The 23484-nt window shown below is 45.4% G+C and overlaps 12 protein-coding genes across 12 annotated transcripts; 5 read left to right on the forward strand and 7 right to left on the reverse strand.

Moving 5' to 3' along the window:
* The first annotated feature begins 769 nt into the window (after nt 1-769).
* On the forward strand, nt 770-2042 carry V1508DRAFT_414901 (60S ribosomal protein uL16). The gene is made up of 2 exons (XM_066939996.1): nt 770-1093; nt 1159-2042. Exons 1-2 carry the CDS (start codon nt 1049-1051, stop codon nt 1783-1785), a joined length of 672 nt encoding a protein of 223 aa, XP_066796666.1. The 5' UTR covers nt 770-1048; the 3' UTR covers nt 1786-2042.
* Nucleotides 2043-2125: 83 nt separating this feature from the next.
* On the reverse strand, nt 2126-3407 carry V1508DRAFT_414908 (vesicle transport v-SNARE protein N-terminus-domain-containing protein). Its single transcript, XM_066939997.1, has 5 exons — nt 3128-3407; nt 2982-3040; nt 2808-2918; nt 2431-2750; nt 2126-2369 (listed from the first exon to the last, which is right to left on the reverse strand). Exons 1-5 carry the CDS (start codon nt 3246-3248, stop codon nt 2270-2272), a joined length of 711 nt encoding a protein of 236 aa, XP_066796667.1. The 5' UTR covers nt 3249-3407; the 3' UTR covers nt 2126-2269.
* A 2329-nt stretch (nt 3408-5736) lies between these two features.
* Nucleotides 5737-6909, forward strand: V1508DRAFT_352655 (uncharacterized protein; the record flags this gene model as incomplete). Its single annotated transcript, XM_066936858.1, has 1 exon — nt 5737-6909. The coding sequence occupies one exon, from the start codon at nt 5737-5739 to the stop codon at nt 6907-6909; it is 1173 nt and encodes a 390-aa protein (XP_066796668.1).
* Nucleotides 6910-7209: 300 nt separating this feature from the next.
* Nucleotides 7210-8630, reverse strand: V1508DRAFT_414917 (uncharacterized protein). Its single transcript, XM_066939999.1, has 4 exons — nt 8492-8630; nt 8093-8437; nt 7958-8042; nt 7210-7899 (listed from the first exon to the last, which is right to left on the reverse strand). The coding sequence occupies exons 2-4, from the start codon at nt 8129-8131 to the stop codon at nt 7220-7222; spliced, it is 804 nt and encodes a 267-aa protein (XP_066796669.1). The 5' UTR covers nt 8132-8437; nt 8492-8630; the 3' UTR covers nt 7210-7219.
* On the reverse strand, nt 8517-11011 carry V1508DRAFT_445514 (uncharacterized protein). Its single transcript, XM_066942416.1, has 7 exons — nt 10384-11011; nt 9507-10302; nt 9453-9485; nt 9335-9395; nt 9075-9278; nt 8872-9006; nt 8517-8816 (listed from the first exon to the last, which is right to left on the reverse strand). Exons 1-7 carry the CDS (start codon nt 10655-10657, stop codon nt 8595-8597), a joined length of 1725 nt encoding a protein of 574 aa, XP_066796670.1. The 5' UTR covers nt 10658-11011; the 3' UTR covers nt 8517-8594.
* Nucleotides 11012-11122: 111 nt separating this feature from the next.
* Nucleotides 11123-12411, forward strand: V1508DRAFT_461081 (uncharacterized protein). The gene is made up of 5 exons (XM_066942791.1): nt 11123-11325; nt 11386-11731; nt 11794-11817; nt 11870-12046; nt 12098-12411. The coding sequence occupies exons 1-5, from the start codon at nt 11182-11184 to the stop codon at nt 12301-12303; spliced, it is 897 nt and encodes a 298-aa protein (XP_066796671.1). The 5' UTR covers nt 11123-11181; the 3' UTR covers nt 12304-12411.
* Nucleotides 12400-13115, reverse strand: V1508DRAFT_403578 (complex I intermediate-associated protein 30-domain-containing protein; the record flags this gene model as incomplete). The annotated part of the gene is made up of 2 exons (XM_066938566.1): nt 12400-12672; nt 12729-13115. The coding sequence occupies 2 exons, from the start codon at nt 13113-13115 to the stop codon at nt 12400-12402; spliced, it is 660 nt and encodes a 219-aa protein (XP_066796672.1).
* V1508DRAFT_414923 (SHQ1 protein-domain-containing protein) lies at nt 13074-15110 on the forward strand. Its single transcript, XM_066940000.1, has 3 exons — nt 13074-13501; nt 13573-13640; nt 13698-15110. The coding sequence occupies exons 1-3, from the start codon at nt 13427-13429 to the stop codon at nt 14815-14817; spliced, it is 1263 nt and encodes a 420-aa protein (XP_066796673.1). The 5' UTR covers nt 13074-13426; the 3' UTR covers nt 14818-15110.
* Nucleotides 15050-17093, reverse strand: V1508DRAFT_414930 (uncharacterized protein). Its single transcript, XM_066940001.1, has 5 exons — nt 16826-17093; nt 16709-16761; nt 16517-16635; nt 16190-16462; nt 15050-16137 (listed from the first exon to the last, which is right to left on the reverse strand). Exons 1-5 carry the CDS (start codon nt 16935-16937, stop codon nt 15270-15272), a joined length of 1425 nt encoding a protein of 474 aa, XP_066796674.1. The 5' UTR covers nt 16938-17093; the 3' UTR covers nt 15050-15269.
* Nucleotides 17094-17273: 180 nt separating this feature from the next.
* On the forward strand, nt 17274-18802 carry V1508DRAFT_71208 (SURF1 family-domain-containing protein). Its single transcript, XM_066943024.1, has 4 exons — nt 17274-17704; nt 17765-17894; nt 17954-18173; nt 18239-18802. Exons 1-4 carry the CDS (start codon nt 17299-17301, stop codon nt 18623-18625), a joined length of 1143 nt encoding a protein of 380 aa, XP_066796675.1. The 5' UTR covers nt 17274-17298; the 3' UTR covers nt 18626-18802.
* Nucleotides 18803-20066: 1264 nt separating this feature from the next.
* V1508DRAFT_414938 (uncharacterized protein) lies at nt 20067-22297 on the reverse strand. The gene is made up of 2 exons (XM_066940002.1): nt 21739-22297; nt 20067-21684 (listed from the first exon to the last, which is right to left on the reverse strand). The coding sequence occupies exons 1-2, from the start codon at nt 21975-21977 to the stop codon at nt 20319-20321; spliced, it is 1605 nt and encodes a 534-aa protein (XP_066796676.1). The 5' UTR covers nt 21978-22297; the 3' UTR covers nt 20067-20318.
* On the reverse strand, nt 21949-22676 carry V1508DRAFT_71246 (uncharacterized protein). The gene has a single exon (XM_066943025.1). The coding sequence runs from the start codon at nt 22622-22624 to the stop codon at nt 22217-22219; it is 408 nt and encodes a 135-aa protein (XP_066796677.1). The 5' UTR covers nt 22625-22676; the 3' UTR covers nt 21949-22216.
* Between the last annotated feature and the right edge of the window lie 808 nt (nt 22677-23484).

The following is a 23484-nucleotide window of genomic DNA, read 5'->3' on the forward strand; positions in this document are numbered from 1 at the left end:
GGCCGGATGGGGTAGATGACGTATACCGATCGATCCAATAGTGTTCGACGAGCAATGCCGATCATCTAAGGAATGACATATTTGAAAATGAAAATAATAACGAACTACATTTTGACCACTGTTAGCATATATGAGAACAGGTGGAATTAATATTCTGAATAATGTTAGTTTACTATCTGGCGAACAGGTGTCCTCAATCAGTAAAGTAAACTTTCATTCGTTCTCGAATGACAATCCGCCGCTCTCGGCGGCATACAGTGTACGGGACTGATACAACTCTGCTCTGTGCGTCCCTCATTCTCGCATGTATTCGATCATTACGCGGCTTTGCAGCAAATCCAACACCGCAAGTGCCCCACAAATCCCGCACCGTAAGGGCTGTCCAGCCTATCCAAGCTGAGTTGACCGCCGTGCAAGTAGCGCGAATTATAACCTGCCGCGACAACAATGGGATTGTTCGTTTCTGCTTTGGAATGAGACAAGCGTATCGGCCGAAGCACCTTCCCTGGTCGTTGGCCAGGCAACCGAGAATCGGGGTTATGTTGGCATCAAGTAAAGTACGTGTCGTGCACGCCCCTGTGGCTGGCTCACTCAAAGTTGTGGCGGTGTCCCATTCTACAATCTGCGCTTACGTGCCTACATCAACGCACTCTCTTCAGTTGCTTTGAAATCAAGCCAAGTGGCCCATACTAAACCCTACAGGTTTGCCCTAGAAAGGCAGTCACCTTCCAGTGTTAGTTCCACTCCGGTTAGCTCCCGGCTTGCAGCAGCGTCTCCGACTTGCTTGATAGTGATTGTTCATCGTTTCGTAATATACAACATTTTACTATAGTTCATCAGCAGAAGTATTGTGAGTATTTATTTTCTATTGCTGGCATATTGCTTATGGAGCTGGATGCAAGAAGTGGGAATTTTATTGTTGGGAAGACCGCGTGATACGAGATGGGATTGAAGGAGACGATTACAAAGCAAATGCTATATAAGGACTGGCTGCCGTTGCAACGCTTCGTTTAATTCCATAAATTTGGTCTAACATTGTACAGAAAAAATGGCTCGTCGTCCCGCTAGATGCTACCGCTACTGCAAGAACAAGGTATGTGAATTGGAGGAGGTTGCAGCTATATTATCCGTATTGAAATGCTCACAAATCGTCGGCAGCCGTTCCCAAAGTCGCGATTTAATCGTGGTGTCCCGGACCCCAAGATCAAGATCTTTGATCTCGGTCGTAAGCGCGCTGGTGTCGACGAGTTCCCGCTCTGTGTCCACCTCGTCTCGAACGAGTACGAGCAGCTCTCATCGGAAGCTCTCGAGGCCGCTCGTATCTGCGCCAACAAGTACTTTACTAAGACAGGTGGTCGTGATGCTTTCCACCTCCGTGTTCGTGTCCATCCATTCCACGTTCTCCGAATCAACAAGATGTTGTCGTGCGCTGGCGCGGATCGCCTTCAGACTGGTATGCGTAACGCGTGGGGTAAGCCTCAAGGTACCGTCGCCCGAGTGAACATCGGTCAGGTCATCATGTCCATCCGTACCAAGGACGCTTCCAAGGCCACTGCCATCGAGGCCCTTCGCCGAGCTCGTTATAAATTCCCCGGTCAACAGAAGATCATCATCTCCAAGAAATGGGGCTTCACCAACCTCGACAGAGATGACTACGTCGTGAAGCGTCAGCGTGGCGAGGTTAAGGTCGATGGTGCCTACGTTAAGTTCTTGAAGAAGAAAGGTCCCATCGACGAGGTTTTCCAACAGTTTCCCGACTATGCTGGTCTCGAGGCGTCAAGTTAAATTGGTGCGCTTGTGATAGGAAAGGGTTATACAATGGTTTCAAAGAATTGTCATATGGTTTGCAAATGTACTCGGAGTCATTGTTGGGATTGATGTATATTTGTGAATATATTTTCATTCTATTCCATCTTGTTTTTTTCGGCAAATGACTGTCGAGGGTAGAACAGAACTACTCAAGAGATTGTTCGATTTAGTAGTCGACGGTTCAATGATTGGCTTCTGCTGTCCCAGAATATTGCAATAAAGGCATCCATTACATTGGAATCTCAAATCGAGAAAACACTCAAGAAAAGAAAAAAAGGAAACTGAGACAACGACATTACCTATACATAACCGACTTAACCAAAACAAAAACACAAAAAAAAAAAAAAAAAAGAAAACCGGACAACAAGCACCAAGCAATAACAAAAGCTGATACCAAATCCAGCTTTAACATCATAAATGTCTAAATCTACATGACATGTGGATTATGTAGACAATGCATCTACCGCCTTCGAGGCAAGAAGCGCCCGAGGAGTATAGCGGCAATGATGATGATCAACAGGACGACGATGCCGATTGTAATCAAGCGGTTAGTGACCATTCTAGAACCGAATTAGCTCTCCATTATGACACGAAATTTCTACAACATTAGCAGGGACATACCGACGAGCCATGCCTCTCAGAGTCCGGATACTCTTATCCACATACGTATCAGCCTCCATAAGCACATTTCGGGAATTAACGATCTGCTCCCGCTGGCCCCGTAAATCCGTTAAGATGCCCGCGCCAATAGACTCCGTTTCATTTGCAAGGCGCTGCGAGTCGCGAAGTCGTTGGGACGACGTTTCGAGCCTATCAGTCCCACTTAGAAGCTGTTGACGCTGATCCTGCGAAATATCGTCTGCTGACAGACCCCCGCCACGGGATTGTGCAGCACGGCTGCCAAAAAGCTCTGTGCGGTCTGCTTGTTCGGATGCTCTTCTCTGTTATTATTTCATTAATTTTTGCTCCCTGATGAGATAGTACTTAGTAGAACGTACCAGCTCTCGCTTGACCTTGTCTAAATCGCTTCGATAGCCACGTAGACGAGCGTTCAGCTTTGCTCGGCTTCCGGAAGAAATATTCTGAAGTTCAATAGCCATTTGCCCAATCTATCCTTGTCAGAACCAAATACATATACGAAGAATGTGCGCCAAACAGGTACAAAAGCATACTATTTCATCAGCCTCATCGATCGCTCGTTCAGCAGCTCTAACAGAAGCTTTCCGTGGCTCTAGAAAAGGTCAGCACTCACAATCTAAACGTGGTGCAGCATCCCATATCCTGTTAACGTTCGACAATCGTAAACAAGAACACATACCAGCACCTAATTCTGGAATCTGGTCAATCTTCTGCGTTATCTCTGCATAGGCGAGCCTAAAATCGGCTTCATACGAAGCAAACAACTCCGATCCCGGCTCGGCGTCCAATGCTTGCGACATATTTCTTCACGTCTGAACAGGTATATGTAGTAACGAGGACAAATAAGAGATATGCGCGAAAGTTGAAAGGGGAATAGCCAATCAAGCCAGATTCGAGATCCAACGCGGCCACATGGGACGAAAGATTCGGTGACGTTTTTGAGTATAGTGCCACTCTGATAGCCAGAGTCAACTCACAAATCTTGATGCCCTAAGCCTAAACCCTGTGACTTAGGGATGTGCAAGCAACTGTAGACGTGTGTAGAGCCGTTGCAAAACTACATGTTTGCCTACCTTGAATTTGCAAAGGCAATGGTCATCGCTGACCCGTAGACTCAAGGTTCAGTTTCTAGTAAATAATATGAAGGCATATGGGAATCCTCGACGAACCAATTTTCGAAGGATGACTGTACAATATGCAAAACTCCGGACGGAGATTTGATTTATGATCTGAATACCAAAGATGACTGGACACTTGTCATCGAGGGAGAATTACGAGAAACCACAGCATAACGTTAAGGAGATTTGATTTGGGGCTATGCTGACCAGTGTGCGATAGTGACATCCACGTCTTTTTCCCAGACTGGTAGTCCCATCGAAAAGAAATTCGTGCCATCCTAACATTAATCGCAATAACGTAACGGGAGAAATCCGAGTTTATGTGTACCAATCGACTTCTTAAGTTATAGAATCGTCGCAATGACAAGTTTGGATTGGAACGCACCGACGAAGTAAGCTGTTGCAAATCCTTAGTTTTCGCTCTATCGGCATTTTATCAGGATAGTCTTCCAATTGACGAGTCGTAACCGTCTTTAGATGCGGGAACCAATTCAAGAAGCGATAGATCCATTCGCGGCCGATTGGTTGGACATCAGCCATTTCCCCCCACCAACGCGTGCGTTACAAGGTGTCCTGCCGCGGTAATCTCGAGAGATACATCGTGCAAGAGTCTTCTCTTCCGAGTTTGTGAGATTCTGCTGATTTACACGGACTTCAGACTGTGATTTGCCTCCAACGACGCGTCGTTGAACAGTAGATCGACTAATTTGAGCAGCATTAATGGTCGGCTCTTGCTTGCAATCAAGAGGAACCATACATGGATGTCATGGACCCCTTATTTACAAGCTTAAGCGGAATTGGAACAGTCAAAATGTCTAAATCATCCGCCTGAGCGATCGCCAACTGGACGGATAAATTCGGACCATCCGCGGGCCCTTTTCGACCATTATCCTAGGCCGGAAGTGATAATATCTACTACTGCCCACATTAGACACAACCTATATCTGTCATTACGAGTCGCTATGCTCTATTTTATCTTCATAAAGAATTCGGATTCATTCAGCTTCCATGCCATGCATCGATGAGTATTCGCGTTGGTTCAATTGATGTCGATGGATGAGCGTAAGCTCTTTCCGCATACATGCCCTAGCCCTAGCTCGTTTCTCATTTCGTTCGCAATAATGCTTGGCGGCTCAGAATCCAGGAATGCGGCATGGAGAGTCTAAAGCGCTGGCGGGCAAGAGATTGTTACATGCCAACAACAACCCGGAGCTCGGAAAATGGATCGAGTCGACCGTCGGGCCGCTGACGCCGACGACACATACTGTCTATATATAAGGATTAAGTTAGCTAGCACAGTGCCGAATGAAAAATCAGCACATGTGGAATATTCTGCACTTGGTCGGCGTTGTGATATTTCTGGAGAACACTTGATGAGGTTGCGTGCCTGAGCCTCGAACCATAGCGCGGAAATGACAACGTTAAACCTGGAGATTCATAGAGTAAACCGACTATTCCGCTTTGGGATTAGTATAAAGTATACATTGTTATCAAAACTCAGAGGTGAGAAGTATCGTTATGTAGGACCTGGTACGGATTGCCTTCATGATCAAAAAAGCTGCGTAAGGATCCAACGCGTCGAAAAGCTGAGTTTGAAACTCCATACTTTGAGGAGGAGGAGGTCGTTATTCCCTGTGGCTACTGCTACTGCTATTGGGAGATTCATAGTGCTGCCAGTTTCTACTGCATTTGCAGACAAGCAATAGAGTACGATTCTTGTGCTTAATTAGAAGCGAAACTATGGTGTATCGCATACGCGCTTACATAGGCTCTTGCTGTATACTGCGACTGAAAAACATCGTTACCTACGTATAGATCACCATGTTCCGCTGTTGGCAAGGCAATTGTGCCTTTGTCCGTGTAGTTTGATCCATGATATTCATGCATTAAGGAGAATAAGTCAGTGATAACAATAGAAAACGTTTGACGAACATCAAGCTCGATGCGTTTTGCACCTTCAGAAGCGATGATTTAGAAATGTTCAGTGTCGAATGCCAACGATGCCATCATCTTGGCCCGGAGAACTTTTTTAAAATTTCATTCAGTTTGCCCTTCAGGCGGCTCAAAAACTCACCGCCACTAGAATTTTGTCAGTACCAGCACAAAATTTACGGATGGCAGGATATAATTAATAGAGTAACGATTTATCCTGTGATCCAGTTCATGAAGTATGCTAAGTAGGCCGGATACGCTATTGTCCGTCTACCCAAATAATGTTTCCGACACCGACGTGTCCGTCCCACGGTCTTCTGACTTGGCCGCCAGCAACAACGCCTTCAAGCCGCTTTATAAATTCTATCGCCACCTGTCGTATGAGGAGTTTGACTATCTTTGTTTCGAACCCGGCTCGAAGTTAGAGACGGATACGCTACTCGATCCAATATTCCCTAAGACCTACAATGAACTGCATGCGGACGACCTCTCTATCGCCCATTATCCGTTCACAGTCGACTTTATCGAGTCACTCCGCAAATTTAAATATGCTTCAACGTCGCGCATATCTGTGGGAAGCAGGAGTCAATGCGCTGCCACATTCGAAGAGATCACATTGAAGAGCGTGCCTGGGCTGCGGATATACCCCGGCATACTAACTCCTGACGTGCAACGCCAGCTGGTTGTGAACGTTATCGAGGAATATTTACCATCAGAGACACATCTAACGAACTTGCATCCCTCGTACATGCTGCCGCAGCCATTCTACTTATTCGGGCATCCTCGAGATACAATTATTCCCCCGTCAGATAAGCCGACCGTGGCGGCGGCTACGCCTACCACACTTGGTTCCCTACAGGACAGAAAATTGCGATGGGTTACGCTCGGAGGACAGTACAACTGGACAACCAAGAAATATCCCACATTCGAACCACACACACGCGAGTTCCCGGACTTCCCAGTATCACTCACGACTCTTCTGAAAGGTGCGTCTGCGATCTTCAGGGACAGGATAAATCCGGAAGCGAGCATTATAAATTTCTACTCTGACGGAGATATCCTCTCGCCCCACCAGGATATCGCTGAACTGTCTAGTGCAGACTTAGTAAGTGTGAGTCTAGGCTGCGAAGCAGTCTTTTTTTGTGGGCTTGCGAAAGACAAGCCCCCTCTTCAGGTTCGTGTGCGCAGCGGTGATATCATTGTCATGGGTGGCGACAGTCGGTTTGCGTGGCATGGAGTTGGACGCGTTTGGGACAAAACCGCTCCCGATCATTTGGTTGGGTTTGACTACTGCGAAAATTTTGAACATGACAGAATCGCGGATAATGTTGCCTCGGGGCGGAAGCGGTACGGCCAGTGGATGCTCTCAAAACGAATAAATTTGAATGTCAGGCAGATGCTGGACACATAGAGACCGGCCATTTTATTTGTATAATATGGAAGTTTGAAGTTGTAAGATGCCATGTATTTGGATGCAGTTTTGTCTTTTGTCGTTTTATTATTAAAGGAAACTGATCAACAAGAACGTCTATATGAACATATTATTCTGTGTGATCTCGCATGTCATAAACGAGAGTCTAAGCTAACATAGTGCAATATCTAGTCGATACAGACGATTCACTCCAGATAAACGGGAAACACTAAACAAATAACTTGAAATCCGAAATAAATTATCAGAACTAAAGACATTTTAAGGCAATTTACTACTCACCTCACTCTGCCTATCCAGATTTGTCAATCCCACTGCGCTGCGCAGACGAGAATGCTCTACTTCTTGTACCACCCTGATGCTTGCCATTCGTCAGGTGCCCAGACGTATACGCGCGGCCAGCATTTGCCATCGGAACAGCCACACTCCCGACCTGTCCGTTATACGCGTTGGGATCAAAATAGTTTTCCCGCGAGTAATTCTCACTATAGGACATGGCTGGGTATGGATAGGATCCACCTTGTCCAGAGTACGCAGAGATTTGATACGCGAGTGGAGGATAGTAAATTTGTCCGTCGTAGTTATATGGCTTTTGCACACCCTGGGAGTCCGGAAACGATTGAGGGAATGCCATTGCCGGGAATGTTGGTGATTTCTGTGGAGTCTTGGATTGCACAGAATGAGAAGATCCCGCCGTCTTTTGTTGGGCGTTATTCTGCTGAAACCCACGGGGCATGTCCGTATGCTTAAGTGAGTCCCCATTCGAATCGGACGCAGTATTATGGTCAACGGTAGCAAGTCCATTGGCTAGAGGCATATACATCTGATATGGGAACGAATACTGATAGTATCCGTACGGTATGTTTTCCATATACGATACGTTATTCTCCATCCCGGTTGTCATGGATTGCGCCATCACGTATGAATGGTATGCATACATTTGTTCGGGCGTTGCGGCATACATTCCATTTCCTATACTCGTTAGATTGTATTGTTCATCGTTGCACGTCTAAGATTTTGCTTCGCTTACCGACAGACTGCCCATATGATGGCGGGAATCCGCTCATGTAGCCAGTGGTAGCATCAATGTAGCCATGGTCATAGATATATTGACCCTGTACTGATTAGAGAATAGCCAAAAGCAAGAATAAAATATGTGTCGTACTTCAGCATTGGGTCCATACGCTGTTACAGTAGGATACATGTTAACATCAGCAGCGAATAACGGGACCACTGATTTAGTATTATTAGAACCTTGATGATTATTGAACGAATTGGTGGTATCTGATAGCACGCTCTTCGAACCACGGTATGAGCCTGGTACAAAGAACTGCTGCTGAATTTGTCCACTTTGAAGGGTTACCGGACGCAAAAAAGCAGCCTGTGCCTGGGACTGTTTTCCCGAGGCTTCGTTGGTTTTCGGCGCCGGTGCAAGTTTCACTGCAGTAGGAATCTTGTTCATGTTGCCAAAGCAAATGTAGATTCTGCGATCCAAGAACAAGGTTTTGTTCTATAAGAGTTCGATTTATTTCTCGATGACGATTTAGACACTTCTAATACATACCTCTTGAATAATTGCATTTCGTGCTTCCTCCATTGTCGTAAACTTAATCAATGCGCACACAGTTTCTATATATTCGGTGAGTCGCAGTAATTACTAGCAAATTTCAGCGTATAGTACCAGCAGGAGAATCGGACGATGATCTGTTGAGCAGCTCTATATCAATGATTCGTCCATAATTAGCAAAACGGCTCTGCAATAGTTCCGTAGTGACTCTTTTCGCATCAAGATTTCGAATGAAAATGCTGGGATTGTCCATTGATGTGGGTATTCTAGGATCCGGATTCTGGACGTAAAAGATAATGCAGTCCTCATTTGGCTTTAGATTCTAGCAAATCCTTGTCAATGTTCAGTTTCAAGCAGTCCTCATAGTTTAAACTTACGAAATAGGCCTCAATTGCATCTTCACGATATTCGAACTTGGCGCACCAGCCTCTGACGTTCCCCCTCCCGTATTGTATCGTAGCGCTGATAAGAAATTCCAATTGTCCAAATTTCTTAAAAATATTCTCAGCATCCTGCGCTACTGTCAGTATGCAATTTCTGGATAACTAGAGTGGAACCATTCTATCTATATGTCACCTACACGACGTAGCAAATGCCTTGATGCCGACGCCAAAAATAAAGCACGATTCACACGCGCATGCTCGCATCTTATTGGACGGTCAAAAATCAGGGCGCCACGACATTCTCTCAAGGCATCACGGGCATCTTCGTATGATCTCAATTGAACGAATGCGTAAGGGCGATCAGAACTGTCGCGATGGGCGGTGACGTCAAGAGGATTCCACTATATATGCGTGAGATAGATTACTAGCGGAATCACAACCAACTATTCTTCAGTACCTTAGCAAACACGTTCATGACCGCAATTCTAAGGCTCTCCAAAGTATGCGCAGACGAGAGGCTGGACGCAAATTAGCACTACTGCGATCATATCGTATGACCACTTCCTTGACCTTACCTAGCAACAAAAAGACAGGCTGACGGGTGGGACCTGTCTATCTCATCGACGTACGTCATATGGACATCCTTTTCTGCAGAAGCAGAAAGACCAAGGACTGCTTTTGGGGACAGCGTTGAGTCCGAGCGAATGGACTCTGCATCATCACTCTTTGGATTCGGCGTCCAGCATCCACTGTTAGTATTATCAGAGCTGTCAAAGTCTCCAAAGTGTGACCGATCGTCCAGAGACATCGGAGATGCATCAAGATCTAATGAGAATATCGGATTTGCTGGTCTGCATGTCTCTATCACCTGACTTTTTAATACTGCCAGCGTCTTAGGTCGTTCAACCGATCGAAACGGTGTTGACGCAGGAGTCGACGTGGTTTCCGATGCCATGCTCTTTCGAGAGACCGGCGTGGACAATGCAGTATATGAATATTGAATCGCACTAGAAGAAAAATCGGATCGAGTATCATCAGAACCAAAGCATCTGCCTTGATCGGTGTCATCATGCATAACGGGCCTGGTATCGCGATTGGCATCGGCAGAATCGGTTACATTATTTGCCATGTCGCTGGTTTCATTTGCTCTGCCAGCTGCAATCAACGAAGGCGAAGGAGGTTCAGAATTCAGTTGGCTCTGTGGAAGGAGACATGGCGAAGGAGGCTCAGAAAGACTACCTCGCGGAGGTGACGATGATAAGTTGGGCCGCTTAGGAGCCGAGTTACGGCCCATACGAGTCTTGATTGCAGCGAAGTTCCTCTCGACATCGTAACCACTTGAGTGGTAATCGATAGGATCGGACATCATTTGGGCGCGCTTGGTAATCGTAGCGATGGCGTATATATATTGAACGACCAATAATACTACTCCAAAGCCAGAAAGCGATCCAACAATACAAAAGAGTAAGCAAAAAGATCAAGAAGCTAGAAGTACAAGAAGGGGACTCGGTGAAGTAATATGAAGGATAGAGAAAGAGAAAAGAACGGGAAGAGATGAACAGCAGAGAAAGAGACAGACGACAGAACGAGAAGAACGCAGAAGACTAGAGTAGACACACAGAGGCACACGACGCTTGGTTTGTGCGACCCAGGGAATGGCGTTGGCAAAGCGTGTCGCGTTTTGACGCGTCGCGTCACTCATCCACCTGTCAACATGTCTAGTGTACGCGTGTGCGTGATCAAGGCATTTAATCCACATATTGCAACAGTCAGAACACATATTCAGAGCGTCTGGGGGGTATGAGCGACCTTAATACGTATATTCGCAACGACTGACGCATACTAAGACCGAGAAGTCAGATCAATTTAGCACCAAGTCGTATTAGCCCAATAATAGCCACGTGTAAGTATGTAAATAAAATAGCATGCTCACTTTGTTGCCGTTGGTGGTATATAAAAGTTTCAACAGCCAACGTCGATCACGCACCATATTCTTGTATACTATCGGTACATGACGACTGCATGGCTTCTAACGGTAAAACTCGCTTGCTATATATCTCCGTATTCTCGTGTTAAGTTTGTTTCGCACAATTTATTGCGAATTTTGATTGTATGGAGTCAATGGATGTTTGGTTACAAACTGCTAGGGCGTACGTTTAGTAATAGCTTTCGTATGGTGCGGCGCATTAGGGGTCATCAAATAGAGTTTTCCCCCCATCAAACCTTTAGATGAAACAAATTTTATATAATTCAAACAGCAATTGGTTAGGCCAGTCAACGGTCATTAATATCACTCCATTCTAAATGGCTATCACTAGCACTGACCTGGAGGGTTCGCTACCTCTCATTGCCAAGGGCAAAGTTCGTGATATATATTCCGTTGATGATTCGACGCTCCTCTTCGTTGCTACCGATCGAATCTCGGCTTATGATGTGATTATGAAAAATGTATGAATTGCTTAGATTTCTAGCTGTCTTGAGTTGAAATACTCATATATCGTCGTATAGGGTGTCAAGGATAAGGGCAAGCTCTTAACGCAAGTTTCAAAATTTTGGTTCTCAATTTTGTCGGACATTTGCCCCAATCACTTCATCTCTACGGATATCTCCACGCTTCAGAAGCAAGCGCTAAAGTACCAGGGTCAGCTTGAAGGACGTAGTATGCTGGTCCGAAAATACAAGATTTTGCCTATTGAGGCCATTGTACGTGGATATCTAACTGGCTCCGCGTGGAAAGAGTACAAGACAACAGGCACCGTCCATGGAATCAAGGTTCGCGCGGGTATGAAAGAAAGTGAGCAATTCGACATTCCGATCTACACTCCTAGCACGAAGGCTGAACTTGGAGAACATGGTACATCTGAAATTTCACATATGAGTATTTGCAATCCGTGTTGCTGACTATTGATTATGCAGATGAAAATATTCATCCGTCAGAAGGTGAGTCTTAAGTCCGATCACTACAATATGAGGAGTACTAACTCCCCTCTAGCTGCTAAGATAATTGGTGAAGAGAATGCCAAAAAGGTTGAGGAGTTGGCTCTTAAACTCTACATCAAGGCAAAAGAGTACGCGAAGACAAAGGGCATCTTAATAGCCGATACGAAATTTGAATTTGGCATTGACGATAGTGAAAATATAGTCTTGGTTGATGAGGTCCTTACTCCAGGTATGTTTATTCTCGGATGTCATATAACAGTCTGACCGATTACGGTACTAGATTCTTCGCGATTCTGGAGGGCCGACACTTACGAGGTCGGTAAAAGTCAGGATAGCTATGACAAGCAATTCCTGCGGAACTGGCTAACATCGAATGACCTTGCTTACAAGGAAGGTGTTGAAATGCCGGATGAGATCGCGGAGAAGACTGCCGCCAAGTACATCGAGGCATATGAGCAACTTACTGGCCAGAAGTGGAGCGCTTAGACGGGGTTGTCTGGCACTAGGACTTTCTTATAATACCAATTTTACGTTCGTTGGGCACAGATGCAGCATAATATACATATATTTCAATTACGACATTTACAACTCCATGTCCTTTTTCCTGGCTTCTGCTACCCGCTTCTCCAGTAGTAGTTCTGGATTAGTACTTTTCGCCGCTCCTGCCTGTGCGTCGGCAATATAATGCTCTGCTTCGTCAGCGCTGATAGCTTTTATCCAGTCGACATACAGACTGAATGGACCATAGCGCCGGTCGAGTAGTCCAATTCCCACCGTCCGCACCTTGTCTTTTTCAATCTCTTGTAAACTCTCGACACGACCCCAATGTGTCAGTAAGAATTGGTTAATTGGTATCTGTGGTTCTGGTCAGTGCCATTGTCTTGTCTAGAACGAAATTACAATATACATACAACTGCTACCTCCCACTCGCCTGGATTATACAGAAATAATCTGTGCTGGTGAATCTCAGTCGGCAGTGCCGTTTTGGACTGGATATTAACGAAATACTTTCTCCGGTCGCCCTTAACTCTCAGCGCCAAGTGAGACAACGTCTGCCAATCCCAGTATGTCTCTTCATCCAAAAAGTTCTTTGGGGGGTCACGAGTTCGGAACATTGCATATCCGGACCTTTGGACCTCTGGTCGCGATGGAGGAAGATCAAGCGACAAGTTCCCGTGGAAATGCGCCGCTCTCTCTTTCGGATCCCAATCAAGGTTGACAGTACTATAGCCACCAATTTCTTTGTCGGATCGAGTTATACATTCCTTTAATACTTCAGGGCCTGTAAATTGGAGCATAGTGAATTCGTTCACCTTTTTTAAGTCCGGAGAGATGCCTTGTAGGACAGTTAGCTAGTACCTCTGTAGTTTGTATGCACTACCATACTCTTTTTGACGCTTGCGCCCATTATCTTGGACAACTTCGAGACATACTCGGCAATCATTGTGGCAAGTTGTAGGCACTCTCTGATTGGCAAAAACCTATGAGATGTAATTCAGAGAAATCTATATTCGGAGTGCAGATGCTGATGCCGAAGGTTCACTAAACGCCGCACAAATATATCTACTTGCTCAATCATTGACTGGACAGTCACCACATCGCTGCAGCAATGATTACACCTCTTTTTTCCGTCAGACAAGATGAAGACTTTATCTATATTGACATTAAAGTGACACATATCAAGGTGCATACGTTCATAGTGTTTGCTCGCGGTTTGATAGAAATTTAGACAATACTGATGCATAGATCCTTTAGGCACAAAATGTGGAGCTGCGAGCAGATGGCGATATCTTCATGTTTTCATTGCCGCCTTATTATTTACGGTACGGGGAGTGATATTTAATTTTAGCGGAGACCGAATTTCTAATGCAGCAAGCCAGACTTCATTTTTCTGGAAGTTTAGTTGATGATGATAGAGCTAGCGCATCGTTCGATCTCGAGACCAAATCGCTGGCCGTCAAATTCCCCAAAGAAAACCCGGGAGAAGAATTCTCTGATCTTGATTTAATGACAAAGCTTCTTGCCCGAGTTGGCGAAAAAGGTCAGAATGATGCCGCTGGCGGTTCGTCGACATCGGAAGTAAAGAAAAAGGTATTAATTGAGGAGCTAAGCGCAGACCATAATCCTGACGACCAGGACATGGAAGACGGCCTCACTGATGCACAGAGAAATTATCTTTCGGAATTGGAAGACGCTGAAAATTTTGATTGGCAGATTACTCAGGAATTACCCTCACCCGAAGAAGAGTCACTGCTCTCAGCAAAGTATGGCTTCAATCTGCAGTACAGCGGATTTTTGAGGCAGACAGCTGACATGGGTAATGATATTAATGACCTGGATGATCCAGAAGGTAGCACAATCGAATCCAGATCGAAGGAGCGTATTGAGAAGGAGAATACAAAATTTGATATGGACTATTATTTGTCTGATTGGCTAGAAAACGAAGAGATTCCTCAGTTGATAGAATTTAAGCCATCAATTCTTCGATCTATACCGCAGTCTTTACAAGGAACAGCAACTGACGTATCGGCAGAGATAGAATTTACTGAACTTGAAAAGAAACGAATGATGAATCTACCGCGGCGGACGTATATTATCGATTCGATGATTAGTCTTAAATCGGTCTATCTTGGGCTAATTCCACTACTTTTTGGATATTCTTACGACGTACGAACAACACTTGATGATCACACCTCTGAGTCGGCCTGGACTATTGGCAAGTTGGCTGCCAATATATCCTGTCTAGACACATCCTTTACTTCGGTTTCGCCGGTGATGATCGCATGCACACGTCGATCTCTTGCATATCCATTGTATAGAAATTGGGAGCTCTCGCAGAAATGTTGGGAAGACGTCTACTATCTGTTGCGTGGAGGAAAACGTGCAGTGCTGAAGGCACTCCTGGATGTGAATCATGTTTTTGCGTTCCATGATGTATATTATGTGTATTCTAAAATTGTGGTCGAGGACTATTGTGCCTGGATACAGACTGCTAGGTGAGATTACACTCAAAAATTACGAGTCAGTTACCACTAATCTTCATATAGTGATTCGGTTATCAGAAGCTTGGCACACGAAGTTCGGCACTGTAAAATAACAAAGGAGGACCTGGAATGGAATCTTACCGAAATCGAGAATGCCGCTACAACAACGTGATGTAATTGACGTGAAATCGGAATTAGAAAAGGCGTCGCGGAGTTATTGTGTGGGCATTGGATCTTTGCATATCATTCCGTTAATTTTCTTGTGTTTGTCTTACCAATCGATAACAAATTAAAATAACATTTGACTATCCAAGACCAAATTCCTAAGCAAGTGAAATCCGTGAACCATGACAACGCCATGATAGAGGACAAGCAGATAAAGCAACAATAAATGCCCAAGACACAAGGGATTTTAACATTCGACAGTAACACAATAAGTACGAGAAAGCACGGCAATGCGAGCTAAATTCACTGGAGGTCATCCTCCAAATTCAACTGATTACCATTATACGTGCGCCGCTCGCTGTCCGCGTCCGGTAGATGCTGCATGGTTCGTGTTCGGGATCTATCTGACGTATTCGCATTGACACCAGCCGAGTCGCGGTTTGGATTCGTGTAATAATCCTCATCGGTGCCAGTCGGCTCCGTGTAACCCAAGCCAAGGAAGGTACCAAGGGCGCCCCATGCCCACGTTATACCACTGTGCAGCCCACTTTGAACATGTCCAAGAGATGTTGCAGGACTATACGCGGAAGAATAATTGCTAACGGGTTTAAGGATCAAAGTAGCAGATGGATGCAGCTCTAAAGTTACAAGAGTCTCAATTTCATCTGAAGCAGAGAAAACTTTATGTGGGAACTGACTCAAAATCGAGTAAGGAGCATCGCCATCTGTACGGTTCGCATCAATCCACCGGCGCACGTCACCCAATGTTGCATTAAGCGGAAATCTGTTATTAATAGATGACCCATCGAACAATCTTATTGCCAATGCCGAGCTGTTGTGATGATCATTATCAGCGGAGGGTGCTCGTTTTTGAGCACGGCTCTCGGGATTCGGTGAAGTAGACATTGACAGTCGTGCAGCAGGCGTAGAATCATCACGGTGACTTCGCGACTTTCGTTCTTCACGATCGTCCTGTAGTAACTTCAAAATGCGTTGTCTTTCTTCGCTTTCCTGTAATCTTTTACGCCGTAGCTGCTCTTGATACCTGTTTGCTGTTGGCCCGGATTCAATGTGCTTAATCGGCAAAGCCTGCTTCTTCTTTTCTTTATCAGCTTTAATTTTGTTTTCGATTTGTGCTTTCCGTTCTTTTAACTGTTGTTCGGCTGACAGACTTCAATAATATTAGCCAGGCTTATTAGAATTAAGCAGTCACCGGAACATACCTAGCTGTACTGGCCGAAGAACGAGACTCAATGTCGGGATTGGGTCTAACTGGCTGCATTGAGTCAGAACTGGAACCCGCGACATCGGACGCTAGACTCAGTTCCGGAGAGATAGAGTCCGGGTTTGGTCTACTTGTAGCTGGCAATGTTGATTGCGAACTGGACATGCCTGCTGCGGACGGAGTAGAAGTAGGGATCAGTGCCTTCTGTATTCTTTCGGTGAAACTGCTGGTATCGATTGATCCGGCAATATAATCCACCATTACACCATTACTACATATTTGTTAACGTAATCCGTACATATTATATGGCCTTCAATAAACATACTTGACAATATACAGCGACGGAACATTCACAATGGGGAAAATTTGTGCGAAATATCCCGCTTCTGTTGATCCATTTACTAATCTTAATGGGACTGAATATTGCCTGACTGTCCTCTCTACCTGTAGACTGTTAGCTATACAATACCACCTTATGGTAGCCAGAATAGTCATGCAGCAAGTATTGTATGCATACTTCTTCAGCTCCTAGTAAATCGGTCATCCATATCTGCGACTCAGTGCTGTCGTCTAAGTATAAGAAGTCCAATCAGTTTCATGAGCCAGAGTCAGCCATCTACTTAATAACAATTACCTGATATAAAAACGGCCAAAGGAATTCTTTGTTGGACTGATCGTCCCACAGCAGTTTCAACGGAAGTCTCGAATATGGGGGCGGTGAGCCAATCCGACGACATCGCGTGCATTAAATAAGCGACTGTAGCTGAGATGCTCCGCGAGCGTTTGACTTTACAATGACTGGAATCAGGACGATCGGATAAGTCAACGTGCGGTATCAAGTTTTATGGCGCTTGTGAGGAGGATGAAGTCTCTGAAAGGCTTACTTCTGATCCGGATCTACTTGGTGGTATGTTCGACCTGTCGTCATCGGCGTGGTGGACCTCAATTATGATGCATCTATCAAAACGTTGTGCCTATCAGGTGCTAAACGTGCACGACAGTAGGAGTTAGGCTAGAGCGTCATCGATGGAGTCAAAGTTTGATGTTTCTGCCGTCGACGCGAAGCCGCATTCCATTCTCCGGGGCAGAGGAACTTTCTGTAAAAATATGAATATGAGGGCCTCTGCACAAACTATGAGGCCATTAGGCAGCTCATCTCAGAGTCTGCGAGATGTGCACTCAATGTTCCAATATAAAGTCCATGTGCCCCTACAATTGCCACTTTCATTGGCTTCGCAATATTACGGAGCATTGCCACCTGGATTTCGTGGCATATGCCTAATCAGTGCTCGTAAAGTCGAGCTTAGGAGAGTACCAACTCTAGCGCCACGCTCTCAGATAGTCACAAGACAACTGTCAACACCATACCGTCAGCATGCCACGCCGTATTGTCGCCAGGTGGTGCAAGTGTATTGCAGACGATTCGTTCATATATCGGACATTGATTGGGAAACGGTAAAGCCTATCAAAGCGAGATGGCAAGGGCGACGTGTAGTAGTCCTATCTTTAATGTGTGAGTACATAGCAATGTACTGTCATTGGATATTCTGTATCTAACTAGTCTAATTGGCAGTTCTGATGCCAATTGTATCATTTGCTCTCGGAGTATGGCAGATCAAGCGTTTGAAGTGGAAAACAGATCTGATTGCCGAATATGAGAATCGACTTATTCTTCCGCCGTTGGTACTGCCTCCGCAAGTAAAGTATGAGATTTATTGTGACTATGTCTGTAATCTTATAGCTAAGTCGTGTGTGGCAATAGCCCTGGGGCAGCAGCCAACCTTCAGTATCGCCGAGTTCTCGCCAAAGGAAAGTTCCGACATGATCAAGAAATTTTGGTTGGCCCTCGAGTATACGAAGGTGAATCAGGATTTGTTTGTATAACTCCTTTCGAACGTGAAGGCGGCAGTACAATTCTAGTTAATCGTGGCTGGGTAAGGAAAGACATGGCAAACCAACGCAAACGACGATCAAAGGGTTTGGTGAGTAGTGCTTCTAAATATTTACCAACTGCAAAGAAATTCAATTTTGACGTTGCTATATTTAGCCAACTGACGAGGTGTTTGTTGAGGGTCTCATTAAGCTCCCTGCGACAAGGAACTATTTTACGCCTGAAAATGAGCCCACCCGTGGCTTGTTCTACTTCGTTGATGTTCCCGCATTTGCAGCAATGACAGGTGCACAGCCCGTCATTATTGAGGAGCTTGCTACTCAATACCTCGACACAGATGTCTTTGTTTCTTGGGAGGTTCTTGCGAATGCAGGCATTCCTATCGGCAGATTACCGAAGATTGATTTGAAGAATAATCATGCTCAATACATTGCCACGTGGTTCGGGGTATGTATTGCGACTTCCATTATGTTTGTTGTCATGGCAAGGACTCCCAAGTCAACAAAGGCACAGAAGATGAAACATTTGAAGTATTATTCATAGAAGTCGGCGGAAAACGGGGGATTGACAACTTTTTCGCAATGATTTGGTATAATACCATAATACTTATAAAAATAGGTCTCACAAAATTTCAGAACAAAGCGGACTTACGTCCAAAGTGCTGCGATATTCTTGATTCCGATTCCCGCCCATTAATACATTGTCGCTCGAACTTGAGCCTAAACTTGACCTTATGCCACATCGCCGTTGCCTGTCTTAGAAAAACTGAGCTTCTATGCAGATTTGTTGAATTCCATCTGCACAGTAATCTGATCTGCAGCTGCTGCAGAATTGGGGTCGAAACCAGAAATCAACGTTCGCCAAAAACCTTTATATACATGCAAGCTCGAGGTATTAATGTCTTCAGCTGCTATCGATGAGATGACGGTGTTGGGAAATTCGGACGAGATTACCACCATAATAATAACTAGCTGCCCTTCGAAGCAGATTGACCAGGCTTTGTATCCGGAGCTCAGTCGCGAGGTAACCGCGCAGTATATCGCTGAGTTATTACAATCCAGCTTCTCCTTTCCATGCACAGATGATGGAACATCGTTCAAGTCTCTTCAGCCAATCAAGATTACCACATATCTGCTACACGTTCGTGTCGGCGATAGGAATATTATTGTCTCCTCTGTCAGGCGGTGACACAATGTACAGTTTTGTACCATCATCCATTTACAGGTCCGCATGCCAGTGACATTCATCTTCTAGGACTTAGGATGTTTCGCTATACTTCTTGAACTACTGGCACTTCACTATTGGGCGTGGCGTCCGGTTCGAGAGGAACTTGTAGGCTTATCAAAAATTTACACAGAATACGCTTAACGATGTATTATTGATACGATATTCACGATAAACATCCTGCCTTTGAGGGTGATTACAACTGGAAGGTCTTACTAGATTCGCCGAAATCTTGTCGCGTGCCGAGCACCTTCCAATCTTCAACTCGATGAGTCGCCTCGGTAGTGGTATAAGCATATTAGCCGGTCCAAAGGTTATCCAAGGATGTGCATTTGAAGTTCGAGGCTTTCTAGTCATTAGCGGGTCAAAAATAAGATATACTGTAAATTCCTGAATGGTTCGATCTACGGAGCAGAGTGAAGTTTGCGAAGGAAATAACTGTTATCCAGGATGGCTGTGTCTGACTTCGTCTGTCAAATTTCTTGCCGCGTACAGCCAAGTGCGATATGCTAAGTTATGTGTAACCTGTGAATGCCGAAAGCAAAAGAGACAATCTAATTGGACATATTCTTGACAAAAGCAATGGAGTGCAACCAGTGAGTTGGCAGAAACGGCAAAGACAAATTTAGACCATTGCTTCGTTTTTTATCACCAAAACAAAAATAAGCAACAAAATACTGCCGGAGTAACATAACCAAAAACTGCTTTGATCGAAGACATGTCTACGAGCTGTATGGTAGGGCAAAGTCAACCCAATTAGTCCCGAAAGGAAAAAAATTTATTCATTTTAAATTTTTTTCTGACATTTACAACATTATATCTCGCTCTGTTAATTTGACTCAACCACGTCGTACATAAAAGCATGCACATATTAAAGTATAGAATAAGTAAAAGCATAATATCGGCTACCAACCACACTGAAAACAAAAGAAATGCACCACTTCCACCAAATCAAAGAATAGCGACATCTACTAATAAATTTTCTTGCGGGAATAGAAATATAGCTCGAAATCTACCAAAGTCTCTCCTCGAGCTTCAACTCATTCTGAGTACCAAGGCCGACAAACGCGCGAAGCAAGTTCTCAAGCGCAGTACGCTGCTTGTTAAGACCGTTAACAGGCTCGCAACCAGGACGAGCAAGGGGAGCCTTGAGCCAGTACGAAAGGACCGACAAGACAGGGTAGAACTTCTCGAAATCATCCTCGGAGTCAGTCTTCTTGTAAGTGACACGGGAAAAGAATTCCGCAATGACAGTCAAATCAATAATCAAAGGTGACGCAAGAAGAGAGTCTTCACAAACGTTGTGAATGGAAATCGTGTTGTGACCACCCATCATGAGCTCCGAGTAATACTCATCCATCGCCACCTTGGAGTCACCAACTGCAGGAAGGTACTTGATGACGATGCAATGATCAATAGTTTTGCCCTTCTCCTCATTGTAAAGAATGTGATTGGATGCGATCATGTCATCAACAACAGACTTCTTCGAGATCTCCTTGGAGCGGAACTGTTTGGGAGCTGACAAGTTATATCCGTCATTATTACCAAGGTGGTTATAGGAGGCGATCGAAAGCGGGCGAATACCAGCATCGACAAGAAACTGGGCGAGAACCGACTTGATCTTCGTCTGGCCAGACTTGAAGTCATCACCACCGATGAATGACTTATTCTTCTCCGCAAGTTCGATGCAACCAGGAACAAACGTGTTCTGAGGAGAGCCGTTGATAAAAGGAACTCCATCGAGGATACAAGCAACAGCGAAGATGGTCGACGGAGCAACCTCATCATGCGAAGTCTTAATCGAATTGATAAGATTTTCCGCAGTGTCGTTCACCCCGGGAATGATCTCGGCATAACGTTCGGTGTTGGCGGTCCAGACGACGATAACCTTCTCAAGCTCGTTCTTAGCCTTGAAATCTTGAATATCTTGACGGATACGCTGAACATGGTCCCATTTGGAGTCACCGTCAATCAAATTATCAGCGCGTTCAGATTGATTCGCGGCAATGAAGTCAGGGTAGTAGATAGACGGCAAAGGCTTGATCTGAGCCATATACTTGGCAACCTGACGCTGAAGCTCGTAATCCAGAACTTTAGAACGAGCCATGGCGTCGGCAAGGTTCGCTGAATTGATGTCCCAGCCACCAATTACAATGTCGTTAGGATGCAACATAGGAAGAATCTCGTTGAAAGGAGCGTAGACATCATTGCCGTCCTCGTCGACACCGAGCTTGAGAGTCGAAGCCTGAGTCACCGAACCATAGTAATTAGGCTTCTGGAGGCCTTGCTTAGTGCGGAAATTGATTCCGTAACGGTTCGCGAGAATAGTAGCAGTCAATGTCGAACCGTTATTACCGCCAAGACCAACCATCATGAGACTGCACAGGATCAGTAAAAGCAATTGCAGAAATCACGACAGATTAGCGACTCACCCCGTTTTTGGAACTTTCATGTCGAGTTTGAACTGATAGTTAACTTTGGTAGGCGTGACTTCATACATTCCACCCGGAACACGCTTGACAATCGCGTTTTCATATGCGTAGTCAGAGATGATGAAGCCATCCTCGACCTTGGCCTTATCAGAGAAGACCTTGACAGATGTGTAGCCAGAGAGGACATCAGGAGTAGCCGTTGAAGAAGAAGCGACTTCGTCGAGAGCGTGAGGAGACATTATGAATTTGGGAATTTAGCTGATGAGTATAACGCAATTTAATGAATGTTCCGGTAACTCCCACCCGAGTGAGCAGCCGAGCGAGAGGATTGATGGGGGTGGTGCGCCGAACCAAGTAAGTTCGAAAACGTTGTGAACTGGACAAGAAGCTGGAAGGGAGTTTAACCTTTCCAGCTAGCGAAGATTAAAAATTGGCGAATAGACGATTGACCTGAGGGGTCAAGTAAACCTGCAGAAGACTAGGAGAAGTGGATTGCGAAAGGAAAGGAAAAAAAAATGCAGGAATGTGCAGGTGGGTCTGGGTTTATAAGTTTCAGGCTGGACATGGGGACGCGTGTTGACACGTAACGCCAAAAGAAAGGGCAGAAAACTCTCGTGAAAGTCTGCTTCCGAGATAAGATATGTTGCGGTGCTGGTGCGTGTGTGCCGCAGGCGTAGAGATGCCGTTCGATATAGAGTCGCAACCGCAAGAGTGCAGTGGTCCTATTGGTCCTCAATTGCGACGGTCTGGCGGCCATGACGCGGCCGGTGCAGGGGCTCGGCGGGGACGTGGCTGTGTCTGTGTGGGCGCACCCACAGAGTGCCAGCGTTATCAGCACAGTGCACCGCCACAAGACCCGCCCCTGCCTTCCGAGTGGCTTGGGCATGCTGCATCCGACATTTTTGCAACGGAACGCTGTCAGCCAACCTTGTTGTCAGCTCATTATGAAGGCGACTCCTAGCATATAGGTATACAGGCAGAGTGGCTATTTTTGTTTTTTTGGTTGCAGGCTGACGGTACTGAGGGAGCCCGGAAGAAGGCACTAGAGTTTCTTGAATCCCTATGAGCCAGTTAAATTATTCGCGCATATCAGCATACACAGTAACTACTGTAATTGAGGAAGGCACGAGCCACTGATATCTGGCGGCTCAACTGCAAATGCGGTGCTTGCTTGATTATGCTCTCTCAAAGCCGGCCAAAGGCTGGGCCAACTTGTCCCTGCGAATTGGTTGACGGGCTCCAAAGCAAACTCGAAAGGTATTCTTTACGGTCACGAACCTTTTATTGATTGAACAGTCAGGATTTGACACCTTCAACCATAAGTAGTCCATCCGACCGCTGGCCCAGTTTAGTGTAATGGTTTAGAGTCGGCTTTTTATAGGCCGCAGCCAGTTTGTGTTACGCATTCAAGATCCACCTTGCGGCTCAGTAACTTCCACTTTATATTCGTATGCAAAGCAACAAGAACTCCATGATGGGAATACTGTTTCATTAGGACTGACAAAAAGGATCCGGCTGTTAATAAGCAGATCTTCCCAGGACAGGTCACAGGCTTCGTGCAATCTTCTGACGACTGTGGAAGTAACCTCTCCTGTTGGTCCAATTGTGCCTCGTGTTGAGTGGCTTCTGCTGCATTTTCACAAAGTAACAGTGTGTGGTCTTTGTGCTTGACACCACCGTTCTTTAATTGTCGACCTAGTGTGCGGTCGCAAAGGCGCTAACTGCGGCCTGTAACTCAAAGATCAT

The sequence above is a fragment of the Lipomyces doorenjongii genome (genome assembly GCF_038497915.1).
Source record: "Lipomyces doorenjongii strain NRRL Y-27504 unplaced genomic scaffold V1508scaffold_16, whole genome shotgun sequence".
In the NCBI taxonomy this organism is placed as follows: domain Eukaryota; kingdom Fungi; phylum Ascomycota; class Lipomycetes; order Lipomycetales; family Lipomycetaceae; genus Lipomyces; species Lipomyces doorenjongii.